Source organism: Sarcophilus harrisii, chromosome 6, assembly GCF_902635505.1.
Source record: "Sarcophilus harrisii chromosome 6, mSarHar1.11, whole genome shotgun sequence".
NCBI classification, from domain to species: domain Eukaryota; kingdom Metazoa; phylum Chordata; class Mammalia; order Dasyuromorphia; family Dasyuridae; genus Sarcophilus; species Sarcophilus harrisii.
In genome coordinates this window covers 47273160-47296715 of record NC_045431.1, presented here as the reverse complement: position 1 = coordinate 47296715, position 23556 = coordinate 47273160, and the positions used below count along the sequence as shown (strand labels likewise).

Here is a 23556-nt window from a genome sequence, read left to right as displayed (position 1 = left end):
CCAACTTTTTAAATATTGCCTTTGATTTCATTAAGGAAAGACCACTTTTCCCAGTATAATGATCTCCCATTTTTTTTCACCACTTTCACTGAACATGCATGTTTCCAGTTGGATGTGATATTTCAACAAAAAATTTCCCCAAATAAAATCTGAAAATATAAAACTATTATATTGTAATTTATATAACAGTTAAATTAGTAAAAAGCTCAAATTCTAAAATGATTATGTATAAAGATATATATAAACATCTATGTAATTTAGCATAACTACCAGTCACAAAATTGTATTTTAGAAACCACGTATAGTATTTTCCAAATCAGATGTTTAAAAGATATTTAATATAATAATTAAATCAATAAAAGGGCTCTATTTTCCATGTAATAAGAATGAGGAAAATATATTATAATTATTTCCAATTTATCAAAGCATAATATAAAAAAGACCCCTGCTATATATTTGGCAACAACACTATGTGATACTATGGCATACAATGCTACCACTTTTTTTTTTAAACTAAAGGTTGGCTTGCATTAGGTTAAAAACATTTCTCTAGAAAATTGTTTTTTGGCTAGATGAAACCTGCTTCCATAAGAGTACAGTCAACTCTTGATTACCTACACTGAGAATGTTTCAAGGCAAGTGAGCCCTGAGACCTCAGAAAACAATTTCTTGCCAGATGTTTCAAGCTCTGCTCCAACTCAGCCCTAATCTTCCCTTGTCTCCTTTTGTTTATCTGCCTTCATTACAGATTTAATGATTTTGGATTGACTACCAACAACTTCCTTGTTTAGATCTGCTGGCTATTGAGTTAAGCCTCTAGATTACCCCTATGGGGTCTCTGTGCCACTCAAATCTGCACTCTGCATGGTTTTGAAGGTTTTTCCTTTACTGCTCTGTGTGTGTGGGCATGTGTGTATGTTTGTGCAAAAGGAATATTAATCAATTTAGCCTAAATAAAATATAATCAGAAAATTATATTAATTATGTACCTATAGGTGCATACCCAGATATACATACATACATATATATGTATGTGTGTATGTATTTATATAGACACACACACAACCACACACACACACACAAATAATATACATAACAACATATATAAACATAAACTTCCAGAAAGCAAGTAAATTACCAGTTCAGTAATTTTGATTATTTCCAGTATTGATTTCTTTATCTTTCTTTTCTTCTTTTTTATTATAAATATCTGCATATATCTCCTTCAGTTTTCAGTGGAATATAACTTCAATCATTATTGAACAACTCTCTCATTAAAACTTACTTTACTTTCTTGTCATTGACTCTCATGGTTCTAATCCTTACTTATTGATCTATTATTTTCTTCTCCTTTTCTACCTCTTCTGCATCCTCTTACTTCATGTATGTATTCACTCTGTAAAATAATCAAGACATCCCTCACTTTTTTGGTCTAGCTACATCATCTCTTGTATTTTGTTTCTGCTAACAATTTCAAAATTTGTATCTCCAATTCTTCTCTCTCTCCCAAGGTTCAGTTGCATAATTCCCAAGACTAATATACACCTTCACTATACATTATCCGCAAAAATGTTTACCTAATACAAGTATCCTAAGTGAAATTATTATCTCTTCTCCCCCCAAAAAATAAGAAGGAAAAATTATTTCTATTGATTTCCCCATTATCATCAAAGACATCCTAACATCTAATCCAGTTGCAAAAACTTAAACTTATATTTGAATTAAAAAAAAATAGCTGACATTTATATACACTTGCAGGTTTACAAAGTCACTTACATATGTTATCTTATGATCTTCACAACAATCCTTGGGCTTAAGTTATATTATTAAACCCATTTCAAAAAAAAATTGAGTGATCTGCCAAAGATCCTATAACTTTGAAGCATCTGAGCTCATATTTAAATTCAGGCAATTCTTACTCCAGGTCCACAGCTCTCTTCACTGGTCTGCCTGGTTACCTCTAAGGCCAGTGTCAGTCCATGCTAATGAATAGAAAAAATACATTCTCCTTAATCCTCTTGCCTCTATGTTATCACATTGGTCTGACAGCTGTTCTCACATGGTATCTTGAATATATTTTCCTTTAACTATTACAATAGTTATTGCCCTTTTTTAGAATCTTAGGACCTCATAGCTAACCTGAAAATACCCAGCTAATTGATAAGCTTCCTCCTTTACATACTATTACCAGATTAGAATTGTGCTACTCTATTCATGTCACTTTCAGTGTTACAAAAGCAATAAATAACTAGGCTCTGACTTCTGAATAAAATCCAAGTCAGTTACCTGACAATTAAGAACTTTAAGGTCTGGTTCAGTCTGTTGATTTCAATCTCATTCTCTACTACTTTCCCTTAGAATTTGCTCCCAACAAATCAGATTATTTTACTCACTTTTCCACAAACATGCCTTCTTCTTTACCTTCATGAATATTTGCTCCTTCTATTCCCTCTTCCTCTCATCTTGTGAGAATTTTAAATCTCCTATGTAACATAAAATTTGGTGTATAGCATATATACACACAGCATCAATATGTAGTTTATTCTCTTGGAATAAAACGTGTGCACACTATCAGAATGTTAAAATCTAATCAAAGGATTTGAATTGACTCTGGGTGCAAAACACGAGGTACCAGGTGGTGCTTTGAATTCAAGCTACTGTACCAAATTTCTTTCAGTCCTTTGTTACATATGGAGAGGCAGATATCTGCCTAGATTTTTGTCCATGAGTCAAAAAACAAACATAGCATTCCAAATGGCAGCATTGGCTTTGGTATGCAGCACAAAAAGTCATTTTCCCTTTGCTTTCTGACTTCCAACATATGGGGAAAATATTGAGAAAATATGAAGTATTCTACTATTACATTTTGGCTCTGGCCATCTCCTTTTTATAGGTAATTTAGACATATAGTTGGAACAGAGATACTTAATTAGCTGTGTAACCCTGGATAAGTCACTTATGCTCAGTTTGTCTCTGTTTCTTCAACTGTAAAATTGAAATAATAAGAATACCTATCTCCAAGGTTATTAAGAAGATCAAATGGGATCATTTTCATAAAGCACTTAGAAAAGTGTCTTCCCATAGAATATATTATATGAATGTTTATTCCTGTTCATCTCTCCCAGTTAGTGTGATTTTTAAAATAAAATTTAATGAAAAGAAACACTATAAGCTTTCATATTCTTATGCAGAGATAATCAAGATTATATTCTCTTACATGACCATTTTCTCCTTCTTAGTGAGAGTGAATGTAATAAAGGAAATCCCTTCTGAACTTCCATTCCAGGAGATAAAGGAAAAAAAAAATTGAGTATATGAAGCATCCTCCTGGCTCACCATTATGGTTTTATGGAGAGGACCACAGATAGTGGGAGAACTCTGGGTGAGGTATAAGATCCTTCAATCCAGAGGAAACCTGCTTAAAACATCTGGCTCGGATATCTATCTCCCCTAAGCATTCTCAATCTTCCTGAGAAGGTTAAATCAGAATGATATCAAGTGGCAAAGAGACATCTACATATAATAGCAAGTTGTTTATGTGGTCCCACATGCACAATATATAGATAGCACATGAACACAGTGTGTTATGGTTGTATATCAGTATTAGGGTATGTAAGGCTGAGAGAATTTGGAGTAAATGAACTCCATATTTGATCACCCATGTGAGTCCCATCTCTTCACACTTCTTTTAAGACCAAGGACTCAGGCTGGTACTGAGATCCTCCAGAGAGCTAGTCTGGACACAATATTTACAGATGGGAGTCATACAAGATGAGTTTGCCTCGAAAAATCCGGTATTTCAAAGGATTGTTTCTTTTCCCATAAAACTTCTCATGTTGTAACCATTCATAATAATTCAAGGATTCTGATCTTTTGGCTCTTAAGTTACAATGTGAAGAAGAGATCATTAAAAAAAAAAAATAGAGTTCCTATTGTATTGTTAGCTTGAGCACAAGTTCAGATCTCCCTTTATTCCTTGCAGCAGAGAGATCAGCATGGCTCCCAAAGTAATGGGAGTAATGTCATTTCCCTTAATAGGATCCAATCATTTGTTTTGCCTAAAATCCTTTGTTAACCACCCTAACCCCATGGGCAATTTATAGAGAAAGCCAAACAAACAAAATCACCCCAAGCTACAATGACAAAAATGCTAGCTATTCCAAAAGTAGTTTTCTTCAATTTAAGTCCCTTCAACATACATGTTGATTTCATTCTTTTTTTCCTTTCCATGAATCTCACATGTTATTTTTTTTAGGGTGCAGGAGTAACGTTTTATGGCACCAATCCTTGACATAGATTGAAAAGATTAGGTCTCTCTTTACACCTCCCCCCAAAAATAAACATCATAACTGACTCAGCAGCAGAATATAATAAGAAAGAAGTCATATATGTCATTTATACCTATGAGGCAATGTGGAGACATATGGATATATTGTACAGTAACACCAGTTGCAATAATGGAAATGTCATCAGATATAGTTACTGTTTCCTTTCCTTAATTTCAGTCAGTTCACCATGAATACTTCTCCCCAAATTGTCACTCATATGTACAAAGACTGAGCTAAATTATGAGAATACAAAGGAAAAAAAAAGAAACATTTCTTATTCTCAAGAAACTTATACTCTCTTGGTGGAAACAAGATGTACATATGTTGCACATAAGTATACTGTATTAAAATATATTCATAATGTATAACTTCAGGGATAGACATTAGAATCTCGAGTTATTTGGAGGGCATTTATGTAGAAAATGATGTTTAACTGAAATTTGGAGAAAAGTAGAGCTTCTAAGATAGAAAACTCAGAAAAGAATACCTTCCAAAACAGTGAAAATATATTGATTTGGAAGATGCAACATATTATATGAGAAATAGTAAATAAGGTAGTATAGTTCTATTTTAGAATATACAGAATATATAGTAGAATGGGGAAAATGTATATTGAAAAGATAAAAAGAAACCAAATTTTAATGAACTTTAAATGGCAAACAAAGAGTTTATATTTCAGATATGGAATAATATAGTCCCTCCTTCAGGGAGGAGAATCCAGGGTCATATTGAAGAAATAGCAGGTTGTGGGAGAATGGTTCAAAATGTGAAAAACTCACAATAGGTGTTATCATAGTCACAATGGCCCTTTAATGACATGAAAATTCTTATAGGCAAAATCAAAATAATTAAGCAACAAGGCTGTGAGTGAAGGAGAATTTTTAAAGGTCAGAGGCCTGAGGAAAATTAAGGGCAGGGTATAGAGATTTAGGGAGGAATTAGGGATACTCATAGTTAAGAACAAACTCACATGAGCATTTATGCTGACTGACCTGCATGGTGATTCAGTGAAATATGTTTTAGATATGCTTAGACAATCCTAGGAAATCAATCTTCCTCTGTGTGTAACAGTGTAAATAGCATGGACTTGATTATAATCCACATTACTCTTGACAACATAGACAATTGAACTAGGTTAGAGTTCACACCAACATGAACATCATTTCCTCACCTTTTTTTATAGGAATCCAAACTACTCTTGCCTAGAAAATTCCTTTGTGTCTACACATAAAGAAAACACAATGTCTCCGGAGATCCCTGTAATATATAGGAAATCCAGCTGGATATCCAGATAATACATCTCCAAACATCTCATCACACATGGAACAGATCAAAACCTGCTGGACCTCTGGAACAATAAAGATAAAAGTATCATTTCCTGGGATCCACAGAATACCTTTTGAATCCATAAGAGATCCAACTTCATCCCTCATTAAAAGAAAAAGAAAAGAAAAGAAACTGTCCAAAAGGAAAGAAAACAGGAATAAACAATGTCTGCATAGGTTTTCAGCCTTTAGAAGGGATTAAGCACTCAGAATTGATTATAGGGTTTCTAAGCCACTAGGCAAACTATTCTGTGTTCCATTAGTCCACAATGATTTCACAATAAGGTAAATAATCTAGATCTGCTTGAAAGAAAATATGAAAAAAAAAGAAAGAAAACTCATGATCTCTTAAAGCAAAATTTAGTCAAACTTAAGGGATTCAGAACCACACTATTGAAATCAGTCATAATGACTCTATAAGGTTATAGAGATTCAACAGCTAAAAGTGTATAAGGATTCAAACAAGCAAAAATTATGTCAGAAACATCTGATTTGTAAAGGAAATATGCTGGAAAATAGACAGTACATTTTATAGTTTTACAGCAAAAGAGATTTCTCCCCTTCTCACCTCTCTCACCCCCATCCCTGTCCCTTTAAAACTAGAGTAGCCAAGAATTAGAGTCCTGGATAAAAAAATCTCTTTCATGTAATATTGCCAAGGTAAAGGATCCCTAAATTTTCCTGTAGGAAGCCCTGTCAGTGCTCATATGCTGAAATGTGGCTGATTAAACCAAAAGACTTTAATACTTCAATAGATACCGGTAAAGATGAGAGCAATCCCTCTGCTAGTAGTAATCACAAGCCTTTCTTGTCTTCTACTCTTGTGTGATCCTTCTTCTTGTCCTGCCATAAATATTTGATAGATGATTTATACAATGCTTCGGAGGATTTCCCCAAGGTCTTTTCAATATTTTATGAATAGCCGTGTGACACTCAGGCCATTAATTTGTTATTCTTTCATCTTGCAATATGACTGATCCACCTCCTTTTGTGATCCTACATATTCTGGATGATGGCTTTTATGACAGTTTTCCCATGGAAGTCATCCCTAACAATTTGTTACAACCTACTTACAGCCATCACATATTTTTCCCCATGTACCATTTGATCATCTCCAATTTTGATACTTTTGAGATCTTTGAATGCCATGAATATCATCATGTGACAATGCTAAGAAAATATAGTTCTTTATTAGCTAGAATTTATGTAGTGATTTTACATTTGAAATCCATGTTAACCCAATGAATTTTCACAGTCTTGCAGATTAAGTGCTATGATTATCCCCATTTTTCAGATGAAGAAACTGAGGTAGAAAGTACAGAAAGTGCATAGTCAGTGTCTAAGACAGGATTTGAATTTGTCATCTTAATGCAAAGATCTGTGATCTTTCTTCAGACTTCCAAGCATAGAGCTCCCTTAAATTATTGCAAATTAGAATGATTTGTTAAAAATCATCTAACAAAAGCTTTTCTTTTTTTAGTATAACTTCTCATTTGCTATGCTTTTTGAATAGATAGAAAGATATTGAAATAAAAATATACATACAGTGTACATATATGCAATTTTGTGTATACTTGTACATGTAAACATATATTTATAGATTTTTATGTAGTCTATGTAATATACATATATACATATGTGAATTGTACTATGCATGCTTGTGTATGCATATACATATGAATATGCACATATATGCTTTATAGAATGTGTATAAATATATACAAAGTTTCAAAATCTTTGGTAAGGAGGAATTTTCTTCATTTAGCAAAGTCATAGCATACAGCAAAAATGTAATAAATGCCTGTTGATTAATTAGCATAGGAATACCTATATCTCTGTTTAATTTATCCAGGTAGTTCCCTCAATATGGATAAATACTAAAACATATATATATATATGTGGGTGTATATATACACTGATAGATTAAAACAAACACAGATTAAATTTCCAGTTTATATGTTCAATTTTATGACATCTGGGTAGCTTGAATTATTTACATCCTTGACTTTCTTATGATTTCTATGCTAAACTTTTTTTGGAGTATAAATTGGCAGAGTACACAGAGTTTAGGGCCTAAGGTCAGAAACAATTAAATTCAAATTCAAGCACAGATATTTAGTGACCTTAAGTAAGTCATTTTACTTCTGATACAATTTCCTCATCTCTAATATGGGGGTATTTACCTCCAATTATTTGTAATTTGTAAGGTTTGTAAAGCATTTAGCGTTGTGACTGGCATATCATGAGAACTATATAAATGCTAATTGTTATATTTTATCAAGAAACTTCTACTTACTAGAACTTTAGCAAAATATTATTCAGAGAATTTCACCCTATACAGGGTCATCATCATCAGGAGGTTCTAAGGCCTCCTCCAGTTCCAGGGGTGTGCCTCTAATTTAATGGCTGGAACAAACAGCAAAGCAGAAATTCTCCCAGTAAGCCTCAAGGCCTTAGGCCCCTTCTAGAGATAAACTGCACCTGCTGTTTGAGGACATGTTACTAAACTACAAAGAGACTCAACAGCAGCAGGGGGCAAGTAAGTGATTAATTATTTGGGGTAGAGATAGAAAAGACATAGGGAATACAAAGTTTGCTTTTAAGCCAGCTTTAAGAATCCACTTAAATATCTATACTCCAAATCTAAATATATCACATATGTCAAATTAGAGATGAATTAATAGATTTCTCAAAGGCCTAAAATGCATTAGTGGTGACATCCTCACTAAATACAAAAGCTATAAAACAAACAAAAAGGATTACAGAGAAACAAAATAAAAAGTTTCTCCTGCAAGATGTGAATTTAGGGATTGATTTTCTCATGTGCCCAAAGGTAATAAGCAAATTTATCCCATGGGATACTTGATTATCTCACTTGGTACCGTTCATTATGAGAACAGGCAAAAACATTCCCTGAAGATAATTGCATTTTATATGTTAACATCTGTTTCTAAAATTTGACATATCTTTAACTCAAATCAATACATACTCAATGATATCAGTTTCCAAAGTGGGCATAGAGAAACTATATATTCACTTTCACATATGAAGTTTTCCCATTCTTATTTTAAGTTAAATATAATTTTCTTATTATATTTTGATTATATTATTATGTAATATTATAATCATTTTATCAATCAATTTATTTTCACGAATAGTTCAAATTACTTCCAACTATTTCCAAAACTCAGATCGCTCCTCAAAGGTTGGATATTTTAAGTTACTGAAAATTTAATCACAGCTTCTGACTGTGGTTTAAGAAAGAAATAATTTTCCTGAAACAGACACTATATATCAATAGGAAATAAAGGCATAGCCTCCAAGTAACTACTTAAATGGCTTTATTAAATTTGGATTTTTTAGTACTGATGTGTTCTTTAAAGTGATGTCACAAAGATTGTGAAAGACAGTATTCATAATAGAGAAAATGGTGGACTTAGTGAGGAGAAGATTATTTTCAAACAGTTCCTCTGATACTAGTTGTCTCACATTTTAATGTCATTTAACACATGCATTTTAGTTTAGCTTAGTTTAGTTTTGTTTTTTCATCTATAATATGGGCCTATTTATACTTTTACAAATTGCTCCCATTGTATTGTTGTGGGAAACTCATGGGAAAATTAACTTAAGATCCTTTGGATGTCATAACAAGGAATAGAGATATCAGTTATTATTAGGCATAAAAAGCAGGATTTGATAGGCAGAGATTTGCTTTTTTGATCAAGAAAAATTCAGGTCAAGTTCCACCTTATATGTTGTTGCTGTGGATTCTAGAAAAGTCACTGATGCTATTAGTCTTCTGAATAAATCTAAGATTGATTTACATTGATACGGAAATTTCCTCTATGGGAACGCCAAAGAAATCTCAGGGCCAGTTTCCATTTGTAAATAGCCAGTTATACTATATATGTTGTCATACATATCTATACCATATGTAAAGTTTTCCCTGATTCATGAATCATACAGGGAATTAAAAAATCACAGCAGTATAATCTCTCTTTAGTAATTTCAAAGTCCAAAATAACGCTGAAAGGATGAGCCTTATTCTTGGAGAGAAATTTGTTAGAAGTGATAATGAAAGAAGGTTATATTAAATTTATTACAATCCTGAATATATCTGATTTATACATAGTTGTTGCATTGTGTCTCCAAACTAAACTATCTCTCTCTCTTGAGATGTATACATATTTATTTCAAGGAGAAGATGTCTTTTAAATGAATAATAGAGATCTTTCCTAATGTAAGTTATACATTTATGTCCACATATAGGAATCTACCCTTAAAAAAAAGAGATGAATTTCGGGGAACAAGTTAACATATATTAAAAATCAAATTTAAGATCAAACACTTTGAAATAGGTCAATTAGTGATTGAATGGGAATTCATCAGAACTTTTAATAAGCACAATAAACAGAGGAAAAAATGGAACCAAATAGTAAACAATTTAGGTTATAAGTACTTTGCCTTTTGATATGTTAGAAAAATAGAACAATAGAGAATTAATTCACATTTGACTGGATTAGTTTGATTATTTAAATCCAGAAACAAGAATTCTAATGTTTATTAATGTCACTTAAAGAAAGAATGGACAATTGGGCATTTTATGCATAGATAAATATCCCCATTTTTGAATCATGGGAAAATTCAAGGGAATCTGCATAAAGAAAAGAAGCAAAATACCTCAGAACCTTGCAGAACATTTAACAAAATCGATATTTATTAAATGGTGAAAATGACAGGCAGAGAATTGAAATGACTTGCCTAAAATTAAATCATCACAGAGCAAAGACTGTACCAGGATCTTCCTAGTGCCATTTATGTTGCCAATTTTCAATATTCAGTGCATTACATATAAATGCAGATACTTAGTGATTTAATGAATATATTATAGTTCATTCTTAAAATTGCTGATTTTTCATATTGCTTAGTGTTCTAGCTATATGGACATAGTCAAACTGTTTAATATTACTTAATAAATATTTCAGTGAGGAAAACAATATTACTGCATGATAGTTATGAGCATTTTAATGAATGTTCAATGGAACTGAATTGTAGAGAAGACCTGATGTGACTACCATTCAAGTATTTTCTGAGTATTTACTATCTGCCACTCAGTATGCTAAATTCCAGAAATATAAGCATAAATTTTTTTTTAGACTCATGCTTTCAAGTCTTTTGAGAAGACTTTGTATGAGAGGTGTATTGTCTTTCTGGTGTAAAGGGTGTGTCAATCAGGAGACAAATGATGTAGTGAGAAGACTCATTAAAGATTTCTACTGACTTGAAATTTCCCATGATGGGCAAGAACTGTGCAATGCACACACATACACACACTCATACACATACTATACAAACTAACAAGCAAACAAAAAAGAAACAAAACAAAAACAAAAGCCTGTTATATCTTTGGGATAATGGGATAAAGTAGACCAATGACTAATTTATGGGAAGATATGGGCAAGAATTTTCTACTCAAAGCCTATCCCTCCTCCCAAAACAACTATTTGTTACTGTCACTACAACTAATTAGTCATCATTGTTCAAAAAGTCTAAATCATTCTTTACTCCTCCCTCCCTCTTACTCTCTGTATCTAATCCTTTATTAAGTCCTAATAATTCTAACTTTACACTACTCTTTGAATGTGTAACTTTCCCTCTTTGCTCATCCCCACAGTCAATAATATGTCGACCACAAAAATTGGGCTTAAAAGTTTGTTTCATCTTTTAAGAACCTAACATGATAACTTAGTAATAGGTACTTTATTTATTATTATTGGTTAGATGAAATAGCGGATAGGTGAATGAATGAATCCTATGATCTCTAAAATCTCTTTAATTTTCAAATTCAATATGAAAATATTGTTGACTAGATATTTAAAGAGAACTTCGAGATCAACCCTGTCTAATTCAGTCAAATTCTATATTGTATAGAAGTAAAGGAGTCCTAAAAATAATGGGGTATTAATGATGTGCCTAAGATCAACCTACTGCCTCAAAAGAACAAGAACTCAGAAGCTTTGAAAACGATTTCCACTTTATCTCCCCCCCTCCACCTTTGGAAAATTTTATTATATATTTTAAATTATTTTTCTAAAATTGAATAACAAATTCTCTCACAACTATCAAAAAGGTAAGAAATAAATCAATTATGCATATGATCAAATCATGTAAAACAAATTTCCATATTAGATATATAACAAAAAAGACAGAAAAATAAAATTTTAAAAAATCTTTAATTTGCCCTCAGAGATTATCATTTCTTTCTGGATGTGTATGACATTTTTATTATGAGACTTCTAGAATTGTCTTAGATTATTATATTGGTCAGAGTACCTAAATCTGATCATTTTTATAATATTGTTAAGATATTACTACTACAATGATGTCCAATGTTGTACAATGAACTTCCAGTTCTTCACTATACATCAATTGAAATTAAATTGAAAATCAAATGAAAATTGAAATTGAAATCCTGGATTTCTGAAGGATTTTCTGAAGTCACTCCTTGATTTTTTATATAAACCAATAATACTCTTCATAATCACATAGCACAACTTATTCAGTCATTCCCCAATTGATATCCATACTTTCAATTCCCAATTCTTGCCACCACAAAAAGAACTGTTATAATTTTATATGTGTAGTATCTTTTCTTTTAAATTTCATCCCTCTGGTCTCTTTGGAATCTAGGTCTAGTAACAGCTTAAAGGGTACATGCAGTTTTATAGCAGTAGAATTATGGTTTCAGTCCACAACTTTAGAAACAGTGCATCAGTGTCCCTAGTTTTCCATATATCTCCAATCATTTGTCATTTTCCTTTTGTATTATGTTGTTCAATTTTATAGTTTTAAGGTGGTCCTTCAGAGTGATTTTAATTCAGATTTATCTAAGAAATAATGATTTAGAGAATTTTGTTTATGATTTTAATAGCTTTGATTCTTTCTCAGAAAACTTCCTGTTCATATCCTTTAATCTTTTATCATTTGGGTAATACCATAGCTTATAATTTGTTTAGTTCCCTATGCAGTTAAAAAAATGAGGCTTCATCAGAAAAAAAATTGCTATATTTTTCATTGTCTGTGGTACCTTTTAACAAAATATATTCTCCTTCTTATCTCTTTTAATAAGATCTATTTTTACTTTTGTTTTTTCTCTGGTCATTATTATTAGACCTATCTTGTTTTACTTTGGCTGAAGCATAATGGATTTTCTTCTGTCCCATCATTTTAACTCTGTGTGTATCTTTTTTTGTTTCAAGTGTATTTCTTGTAAACCACATGTTCTTGGATTCTCATCTCTAATAAAGTATGCTATTTGCTTCTATATTAAGATAGGTTCATTTCATTAACAAGTATGATTATTGTATATTTTTCTTTTTTATTTTCTTCTGTTTCCCTCGCTTTCTGTTTGTCTGTCTCTTTCTCTCTTTCATGCATCCATCCCTCTTCAAAAGTCTACTTTTTCTTTGACCAGGTTCTTTAATCCACTTTTTTTTTTTTTATCATCACCTTCCTCATCCTCATCGCAACCTCTTCACTCTCTACTTCTCTGTTAGGTAACATAGATTTCTACATCTAACTGAGCATGTATTTATATTCTGCCCTCTGAACCAATTCAGATGAAATAAGCTTAAAGTGGTAGCCTCTATCCCAGTAAAAGCTTTTGCTATTGCCATTTTTTAACATAAAATAAGATACATTTTTCCCATTCTTATTTCTCCCCTTACTCCTTTTTTTAGGGGATTGCTCTTTCTTACCTATTTTTTTTTGTAATTATCCCAATATAATTAATCTACAACTATTTCATCTATTTAGTCTTCTTTTAAGTACTCTTAATTATGATATTACTATTAGGAATTATATGTATCATCTTTAAATGTAAGAATGTAAACAATTTCACCATATAAATTCATTTATGATTTCTCTTTCATATTCATCTTTTTATGCTTCTCTTGAATCTTGTGGTTAAATGTCAAATTTTCCATTCCATTCTGATCTTTTAATCAGGAACTTATATTCCAGTTGTAACATTGACATTGACTTCTTTCCTTGAATTTTATACTCAGTTTTTTTCTGGGTATGTTGTTCTTCATTGCAGTCCTTGCATTTTTGCCTTCTAAGACATGTTTTAAATCGTTCACTTCTTTAACATGGACAACATTAAATGTGTGATGTTGTCACTCCATGATATTTCAGTGTTATTGGTTTATTTTTGCTTTTCCTGTCTACTTGAAATAGTTTCCCTTTCAACTATATATCTGGAATTTATATAATATTTTGTTGTGGTATGATATAAGGTAATATAATTAATATAATACAATACTACATTATTAGCAATAAACTTTTCATTGGGGATTTTTTCCCATGAGGTGATTTAGGGCAGTTTTCCTTCCTGAATTTTTTGAAACGTGATATTAATAGTATTTTTAAAATATATATTTGAGGTATTTTAATATTTCTGAAATCTTTAGATCTGAAATCTATTTTTGAGATCAGTTGTTTTTTATGAGATATTTCAATTTTTTATATTTTTTTTCATTATTTTGAATTTGAACCATGAAGTCTTTGATTTGTCTCAATCATTCTTTAGTATGAGATTATTTAGTTTCCAATTATTTTTTGGTCTACTTTCCCCTGGCTTTTTGTTGAATGCAATTTTTATTGCATCATGGTCTGAAAAGGATGCATTTACTATTTCTGCCTTACTGCATTTGAGTTTGAGGTTTTTATGTCCTAATATATGGTCTATTTTTGTATAGGTTCCATGAACTGCTGAAAAGAAAGTGTACTCCTTTCTGTCTCCATTTCATTTTCTCCAGAGATCTATCATATCTAACTTTCCTAGTATTCTATTTACCTCTTTGACTTCTTTCTTATTTATTTTGTGGTTTGATTTATCTAATTCTGAGAGTGCAAGGTTGAGATCTCCCACTATTATAGTTCTGCTGTCTATTTCTTCTTGCAGCTCTCTTAATTTCTCTTTTAAGAATTTAGATGCTGCACCACTTGGTGCATATATTTTTAATATTGATAATGCTTCATTATCTATGATACCCTTTAGCAAGATATAATGCCCTTCCTTATCTCTTTTAATTAGATCAATTTTTGTTTTTGCTTGATCTGAGATCAGGATGGCTACCCCTGCTTTTTTGACTTTATCTGAAGCATAGTAGATTTTGCTCTACATGTATCTCCCTGCTTCAGAACCATGAAGTCTTTATCCTTCATTTGATCAATAATTGGAATTATTTTCTTCAGTTAGATTTTGTACTTTTTTTATTTACCATTTTTTAAGCAGTTCTTTTCTTAAATAAATCTTTGTATCATCCCTCCCTCCTTTTTAACATTTGGTGAGTTGTTTTTTTTTAATGTTATTTTTCTTCTGTATTTTTATGTGTCTTTTAACAAGCTGCTCATTATGTTTTTGAATTTCTTTTTGTATCACTCTCATTTTTCCTCAATTGGGAATTCTTGTTGGACTTGTGTCCAATTTAATTTTTTTCTTAGTCACTTGGTTTATGGCTGTTGTCACATTTTTGCTTTTTCTGTTTGTGTTTTTATCTTCCCTAAGTAGCTTTTTATGTTTAAGTTCACCTTATATTGGTTTATTTTTCCAGATTATTTCTTCATTTTGAATTTTATATTAAAGTTAGGCTCTATTTAGCTGGTGTTAGCCAGTCACTGTCCCAAGAATCTGTCCCCCCACGTCTCCCCCCTTCTCATTGTTTTTATAGATAATTGAGGCTTGTAATTTTTTCAAGCTTTGATTGCTGCTCTCCTTTTCTGTCTTTTAATCTTTACTGAAGAAGAGCCTATGCTCATCTACAAACAAATGCTCTTGACCTAAGAACTATGAACCGATTTGTTGTTCTCATGCAGTCACAACTGATAGTCAGTGATCCTCTATGCCATGGAAGTGCATACATAAGGACCTCCTATTTCCTTATTATCCACCACAAACTTTCTTCTTCATCCTTGAACTAAGACTCATAAGTGATCATGGGCAATGGAGTTTTCACACAACATCCAATATTAATACCAATACTTCCCTATATTTTCTGACTAGTTGCATGATCCGCTTATTGTCGCTGTTAATAATTCCTGAAGCTACTGATGCTATTCTAGCTGCCTCCAAGCTCCTCAGTTGGTACTACCTGATGTATATACTCCATGTCAGTATATACCCTAGTTTCACAGTCCTTCCCTATTGATATATATATATATATATATATATATATATATAATGCACATACTTTGTGAATCATGTTGAGAAAGAAAAATCAGAACAAATGGGAAAAACTATGGGAGAGAAACAAATAAGAAATGAACATAACATTTGTTGATTTACATTCATTTTTTCTGGATGCAGATGGCATTTTCTATCCAAAGTTTAGTGGGATTGCTTTGGCTCACTGAAACACGGGAAGAACCATGTCTTTCATAATTGAACATTATACATTCTTGCTATTACTGTGTACAATGTATTCCTGGTTCTGTTTGTTTCATTCATTATCAGTTCATGTAAATCTTTCCAGGCCTTTCTAAAATCAGATTTTTCATCCTTTTTTATGAACAATAATATTCCATTATCTTCATATACCACAACAATTCCTGAATTGATAAGCATCTACTCATTTTCCAATTCTATGCTACCACAAAAAGAGTTGATACAAACATTTTTGCACAAGTGAATCATTTTCTCTTCTTTATGATTTGCTTGGGATACAGACTCAGTAGTATAAAATCATTTTTAATGTGAACTTTATACTACAGGAAAAAATAATTTAGTATTTGCTTTTTTCTTGAAGTAAAGAAATAACCAAAAGCAGATAAGCAAAAGCTGTTGTTGAACTTTTTGCCTCTGAAGAATCTGCACATCATTCAACCATAAGGAAAAATGAAATAAAATTTAGAAATATGAAGAAAAATAAAAATCACTAATTTTGTCATAGTAAACTTATCTGATTTTTTTTCAGTTAAAAGTCTGATTCCTGGTACTTTTCTTCTGAAACTTGGCAAGACCTGGAGGTTTCTTCTGGATTATCACTGAAAATAGCATCATTTTTTGTTATAATTGTTTTTAAACTAACAACACATATTTTTTATGGATAATAAACCAGTTACCTAGAATATTAGATTATTCCAAACAACCTGTTCTTAGAATTTCATAGAAGATATTAGATAATATAGCATAACTAGTATTCACTTTCCAACATGTCATGTTCTTACAAATGATTTATAAATGATTATCCATAACTTTTAAGAATTTGTTACTGGAGATAGCCATGTTTATTTTTTATATTTGTGAAAGAAATAATATTGATGTTGTTTGAAATATTTTCAGATTTGTGAAGCTGGGAATCATTTTATCAACGTAGTATTAGCTCATCCAAATCACACAGGTTTGTTTCACTCTTTTTTCTTTTGCTGTGGTAAAGTAAATTTTGTTGACTGTTTTATTAATATGGCTTAAATTGTTGTCTATGTTTCCCTTTCTCTTAAAAAAATTCATTGTACTCACCCTCATGCTAAATGTTATATAGTATATTCCTTCCTACCTCTCCCAGCCCTTTCTTTTTATGCCTAGTATGTACTAATGCTTGAATTGCAAAAGAGGCTGTAATCCAGAAATACATTCTTTGAAAGAAGAGCAAAACAGACCTTGTTATTCAGTGTCTCACCTTTCACTGGTCAAATGCAAGTGAGTAAATAGTCTGAATGACTTAGGACTGGTAAACTATGAATCAAAATGCTCTACATTATCTATCCACTTATTTCAATGACTCACATGATGGTCAAATTGCAATTTTACTTTGTGTGACAATGTGAAAAAAATTTTTTTTTCCTAATTCTGGGTACCATTGTTAGAAACATGTAGCAGAATTGTTACTAATCTCTTCAACCAGTGTACATTGAATGAATCAATATATAAATTTCTCATCCAAGTACTAAGAGATAGAGAAGAAAGAACACTGACTCTTATAGTAGAAGATTTGGGCTCATATCTTACCTATAACATACCTGTGACTTCAGGAAGGTGACTTACCTTTGTTTTGCCCTCAGGTTATTCATCTGTAAAACTAGGAATTTAGAGTAGATGATCTATAATGACTATTTCAGCTATAGACATTGATTCTAGATGTATGTTGTTAGAGAACATACTAATCAATAATTTTTACATATTACCATAGCTAATAATGTTCTAAATGAATCAATGAATAATAAACTAACCCAAATCATCAGAATTTAAACTGGATTTTTATTAAATATAACTGACAGAACAAAATGGTGATCCCAATGGATCTATAATTTTATTATTATGTGTCTTTGCAATGATATAGGACACAGTTTATCGAGATAATTCTAAAGCCATGTAAAACAAGAATATATACTTCTGGCTGGCCAAAGAATCAGAATAAGTGCCTCCATGAGTACATCCATGTTACTCATTCAGTATTATTCAGGATCTTTTGATATCTTGATATCTTGCACTATTTAAATTTTGACAGGGCTGGATAAATAATTAATTACATTTCAAAGCAAATTTTTCCCCATAGGTTATCACTTATTCTTGCTATGTGATAGAATCATTATAATTTTATTCATACATTTTATGCTATCCCCTGGTTCTTGACATGTGATCAGTGTTTTCTCAGCAAGTATAATGTATAAAAATATTATTTCCCTACAATGATCTATAATTTTTGAACTAATTTTTTTTTTTTTTTTTTTTTTGCCAAATTTGTGATCATTAGTAACAGACATCTTTAGTAATAGTAACATGACACATACATTTGCCATGGAATGAAGTAGTGGAAGATATTTATTTTAATTTTTTTAAACTTTTCCTAGTACATTAATTACTGTAGTTTTGGCATCAATATACTAATGATCTAAATGCTCTAAGCATTTTTTATAATTGTTTATGTGATTAAGTCATTCAACTGAGGGAAAATCTTGTGATTCATATTTTCATTTACAAATGTCATAGTGAAGAGTTCAACTTGAAATCATTAAATAGTAATTACTAAGCTATTTCTGATAAAATTTCAAAAGTGAAGGAATCATTAACAATACTTGAGTGACAAATTATTAAGTATTGTGACATCTATAGATATTTTTAACTATTTAAAATTGTTATCCTGATGAATAGTACTGTGGGAATATATGTGGGTAATTATTGTAAATGTCTCACTTTGATACAAAGCTAGAAGGTATTTCATAACTCAATTTGCATGATTATATATAACATTTCCCTTTTTGTTAATATTGTTTTGTAGTTAATCTCATTTTATAAAATGTTATGATGCTTTTTTTATCACTACTATAAAAGCACCTGGAATCTCTACAACTTGGAAAAAAAATGTGGACAATTAGAAACAAAGTTCAGGGAGAGAATGAAATAAATTGTATAATTATCATAGTTTAATTGAGATAAAAGGGTATTTTATTGTGATAAAGGCCCTTTAGATGTATACAAAATAAAATGAGCAACAGCTATCTATTAAAATAGTAAAATGATAAAAAATGATAATAAAACAAATCCAGAAGATTTTATATTGTATATAATAAACATATTGCCTTATACTATGAGGTATATTATATAGTGAAATACTTTAACCCATTGGCAAAAGGAAAATCTCTACTCAAAATATCTGGGTGTATGGTTTCAATGTACTGTTCTCTCAAAGAAAAAGAACTAAAATATTGTCTAGAGATCTATTACAAATTCTACAATTTAAATATTTATTTTATAATATTTTAAAATGCTAGATAGGAAGAAAAATGTTTCCCTACCCCCTTTAAATATCAATGAGAATTTATTGGGGAAATTCTTTTATAATTTCTTCGAAATAGAGACTCTCTATTTATATATTGGCTAGGAATGTAAACTACTACTGAATCAGTCACATATCTTTTGGCCAGCAATCTAATAGAAGAACTTTTTCTGCCTCTCTCTCTTATTTCTATCTCTCTGTTTCTCTCTCTTTTTGTTTCTGTTTCTGTCTCTCTGCCTATCTCTCTATATGTTTCTGTCTTTTTCTGTTTATCTCTCTCTGTCTCTGTCTTTTTCTGTCTCTCTGTGCCTTTCCCTTTCTCTTTTGCACCTCCATTCTTCCTTTTCGCTGTATGTGTTTCTCTTTCCCTGTGTGTTTTTCTCTGGGTATCCCTCTCTCTGTCTCTCTTTATCACTCTGTTTTATCTCTCTGTTTCTGTCTATCTCTGATCAGTAGCTATTTATAAAATAATAATGTCACTGAATTTCTTTCTTCCTCTCCCAAAGGACATAATGCCTGTTTCCCAAGTCCAAGTTACAACCCTTTCACCTGGTTGTTTATGTTTGTTTCCTGTCCCAACTACACCTATGAGGTAGGTTATCTAATTCCTCTTTTATTTTACAGCTGACTTGTACTATACATAAATGAACATGTCTAGCTATATATGTGTATATATATGTATGTAAATATGTATGCAGGTATACACACATATATGTATGTACACACACATACATTTACATAATACTATCAGCAAAAATATACTGGCTTTTAAAATGGTATGCATGTTTCCAAATATTTTGTTGATTTGATGGCTTCATTAGGCAATAACCTTTGTAAGTGCATTTGCTTAAAATAGGTTTTAATTTATATAAAAATCACATAATTTTTTCTTATTTGAAAACTATATACTTAGTATATAATGTATGCAACTTTATACGATGTTTAATAGAAAAAAATTAATCGTGTTTCTCATGAATGCAACATTTTTGAAAAAAAATATTGCCGAGGGCAGCTAGGTGGTAAAGTAGATAGAGCACCAGCCCTGATGTCAGAATGATTTGAGTTCAAATCTGCTTCAGACACTTACCACTTTCTAGTTGTGTGAACCTGGCCAAGTCACTTAACTCCAATTGCCTCAGGGGAAAAAAAAATATTGCCAGTGTTTAATTAATCTGTTTCCAAACTAAACTTTTAGTCCTTTGGGAGCAGTTTTTAGTACTGTTTGTTCAACCAATCAAACATTGTTTCCGAGCTTTGTTATCACCTAACAATTAAAATTATCTTTTAGATTTTTAATAATTAAATTTTAGATAATTAATATTTTCACTAATACAATATCAATGCATAACTTTGCATTACTTGCTAACATATTTTTAAATGTTTCAGATTGGGTCATGGATTAGTTTCACAATTATGACACAAACCCTACCAGGTAAGATAATACCTAAATTCTTTAACAAACGAAAAAATTAAATATACCTTAACAAAAAATAATTTTGGGGAACAAGACAATATTAATTAAAACTGTAACTGTCATGACAATGATTATCTATGTGAAATCAAAGAGAAAGGTTATTATATATTCATGCTTTCATTGATTTCTTATATTGCCAATTGTTTTAAACATAGTTTTCAATCTGTTAGGGAAGATAGTGTGTCTTAATGGAAATGCTTCAAACACATATAATGAATTATATGACTCCAAAAAGAAATAAATAGCAAATATTTGTTATATATTTCATGTGAGGCGCCCTTTTTTGGCTGATGTGTGTATGTGTGTGTGTGTGTGTGTGGTAAGAGTTGATTTGTGAAATCAACTTTGACTTTGACTTTAAAAAAATATGACATCTTTATTAAATTTATTTACCACTTAACTTCTCATTACATGAAGTAAACATGGGTGTTATAATTTCCATGTAATCTATTAGGACAATGTATTTCAATAATTTTAAGCAATTTATATTTTAAATGTAAAATTGCATTAAATTTTATCCTAGTATGTTCGCTAAAATGTTTGTGTATAAATTTCCTTGTTTACAAGTCCAGTTGAAAGAAGAAATTTCTAATGTCATCATTTAGACATTTTCTATCATTTCAAGAGCAAGAGAAAAATAGTTATTACCTATTCTGTACTAATGTACTATCCTTGTGGTTTCATTCTTTCACTTAAAAATGGTCATTTAAGAAAAATAACAAAATGAAAAGTTGTATAATGTTTGAGATGAGTTTTAATATCCATGGATCTTTTTATATTTTGTAAAATTATGAGTTCAAATACACATAAAAATTGAATGGCACTGTTCATCATATTTCTTTTCTTCCAGTTGGAATTTTTGCACTCCTGTTGAGTATCCAGATGTCACTGTGGGCACAAAAGAAGCATAAAGTTTATCTGAAGAAATTTGATTCTTATGTACATAGGAAATCAGCGATGATTCCTTTCATATTGTAAAAGAGGGGATAATGTAGGAAAATGACTTTCATGTTCACATTTTAAATGTCTTTATCAAAATTGGAAACCCAAAATCAAATCAGATAAATAAAAATAAAAGAGTAAGAAGGGGATTACAGAAAGAGACCTCTCAATTTTTCAGGGAATTATTTTCTAAACACAACTGAGTGGAAAATGTGTTGGAAAGAGCCCTGACTGGGCCATCAATCATCTGAATGATCTTGGGCATTCCACTTAATTTTTCTGGGCCTTAATACAAGAATCCAGAATTCTAAGTTGTTTAACATTATTATTTGCTTTGCACTATAACAACATGCAACAATACGCAATCTGGAGTCCAATGCTAAACATTTTACTAGGTAGTTTTAGGGGGTGATTAAAAATATTTCAATTATACAATTCCAATTTAATAGCTGGTAAAGTTAAGTCACATTTCTGAGTTTATGTAATGAATTATTAAATGCCAAATTATTAAATTGTAATATAAAGAATTTTTAAGAATCAAATTAGATTATAGGTGGAATGGTTGACATTATTTTGTTACATGTAATTTACCATTATACATGATTATGAAATTGAAATTAGGATTCAAAATGATTTCTTCATTTTTTTTTTTCCTGCAAGTTTGGATCAACAAGTCAAAGGACAACTATTAAAATACAATCTATAGCATGAGTACTTAGATTGGTGCTGGAGACATAAAAAGAAAATGAAAGCCCCTTTCTTCAAGGAGTTTATAATCTAATTGGAAAGAAAGCATATATGTTATGTTATAATGTTGGTGACAAGATGTTTTGAACTTGAGTTGATTCAGCCTCATATTCATTTATGTTCACCATAGGAATAAAATGAGATACACTTGTTCTATTTAGCAGTTTAACAAACCTGTTTTATTTAGTCACAAGAAGAAAAGAATAATAAGGGCATGCTTTGAAGAAATCTTGAGTTGGTCAAACTAAGCAAAATACTCCTGACTCTGTTAACTAGTAAAACCTCCATCAGAAGATGAAACTCCAAGTGGTGCTTCCTAATTAAGACAAGAAGGAAGGGATGATAAGAGCCTGAATCTTAGTATTTTGAGAGATTCAAATCTTAAATAAAATGTCAATATTTTTAGAGAAAAATCTATTTCTCTTCCATGGAATTTGGCAGGGCTTAGGATATTGTTCAAAGGTTTCAGAGAGAAGATAATTAGTGAAGTGAAGGAGAAGAAGAAGAAAATGTTTCAACGAATTATTCCTCCAAAGGCACCTTTTTTGAGATTATTATGGTGATAATCATTATTTACTTAATACATTTAGCAGCAATAATTGACTATAATAAGCAACACAATGAAAAACTCTGTATATAGTTAAGAAATAATATCTTTAAAACTTAAAATTTCTCCATTACATAAGTTTCCATTAAAATACAACACACATTGTGTTTTACTCTATAATACTTATTGTCAAAACAAATAAACAAATGAAAAACTAATGATGATTTAGTCATCCCCTGCATTTTAGGCAAACATTTTTCTGTTAAAACTTAAGACAAAAATGTCTTTTTACAAGAAGTAATTGCATTGTGTGTATATGTCTATGTGTGTGAGTTAAGTTCATGAAAGTGTTTATGAGGTAAGAGGTTGGATAGAACATAGTGATAAATCCTAAATTTTTTAGCAATTTCTTAAG

General features: G+C 30.9%; 1 protein-coding gene across 2 annotated transcripts in view; it reads left to right on the top strand.

Annotated features, from left to right (window-relative positions):
• The window catches only part of TECRL (trans-2,3-enoyl-CoA reductase like), a 150540-nt gene extending 127331 nt beyond the window's left edge, over positions 1-23209 (top strand). For both annotated transcript variants that reach the window (XM_031941412.1, XM_031941411.1), the window contains exons 9-12: positions 16998-17055; positions 19938-20023; positions 20818-20863; positions 21756-23209. In XM_031941412.1, the coding sequence (XP_031797272.1) occupies positions 16998-17055; positions 19938-20023; positions 20818-20863; positions 21756-21883 (318 nt within the window). In that variant the 3' untranslated portion in view covers positions 21884-23209. The remainder of the gene's footprint in view (positions 1-16997; positions 17056-19937; positions 20024-20817; positions 20864-21755) is intronic.
• Positions 23210-23556: the final 347 nt, after the last annotated feature.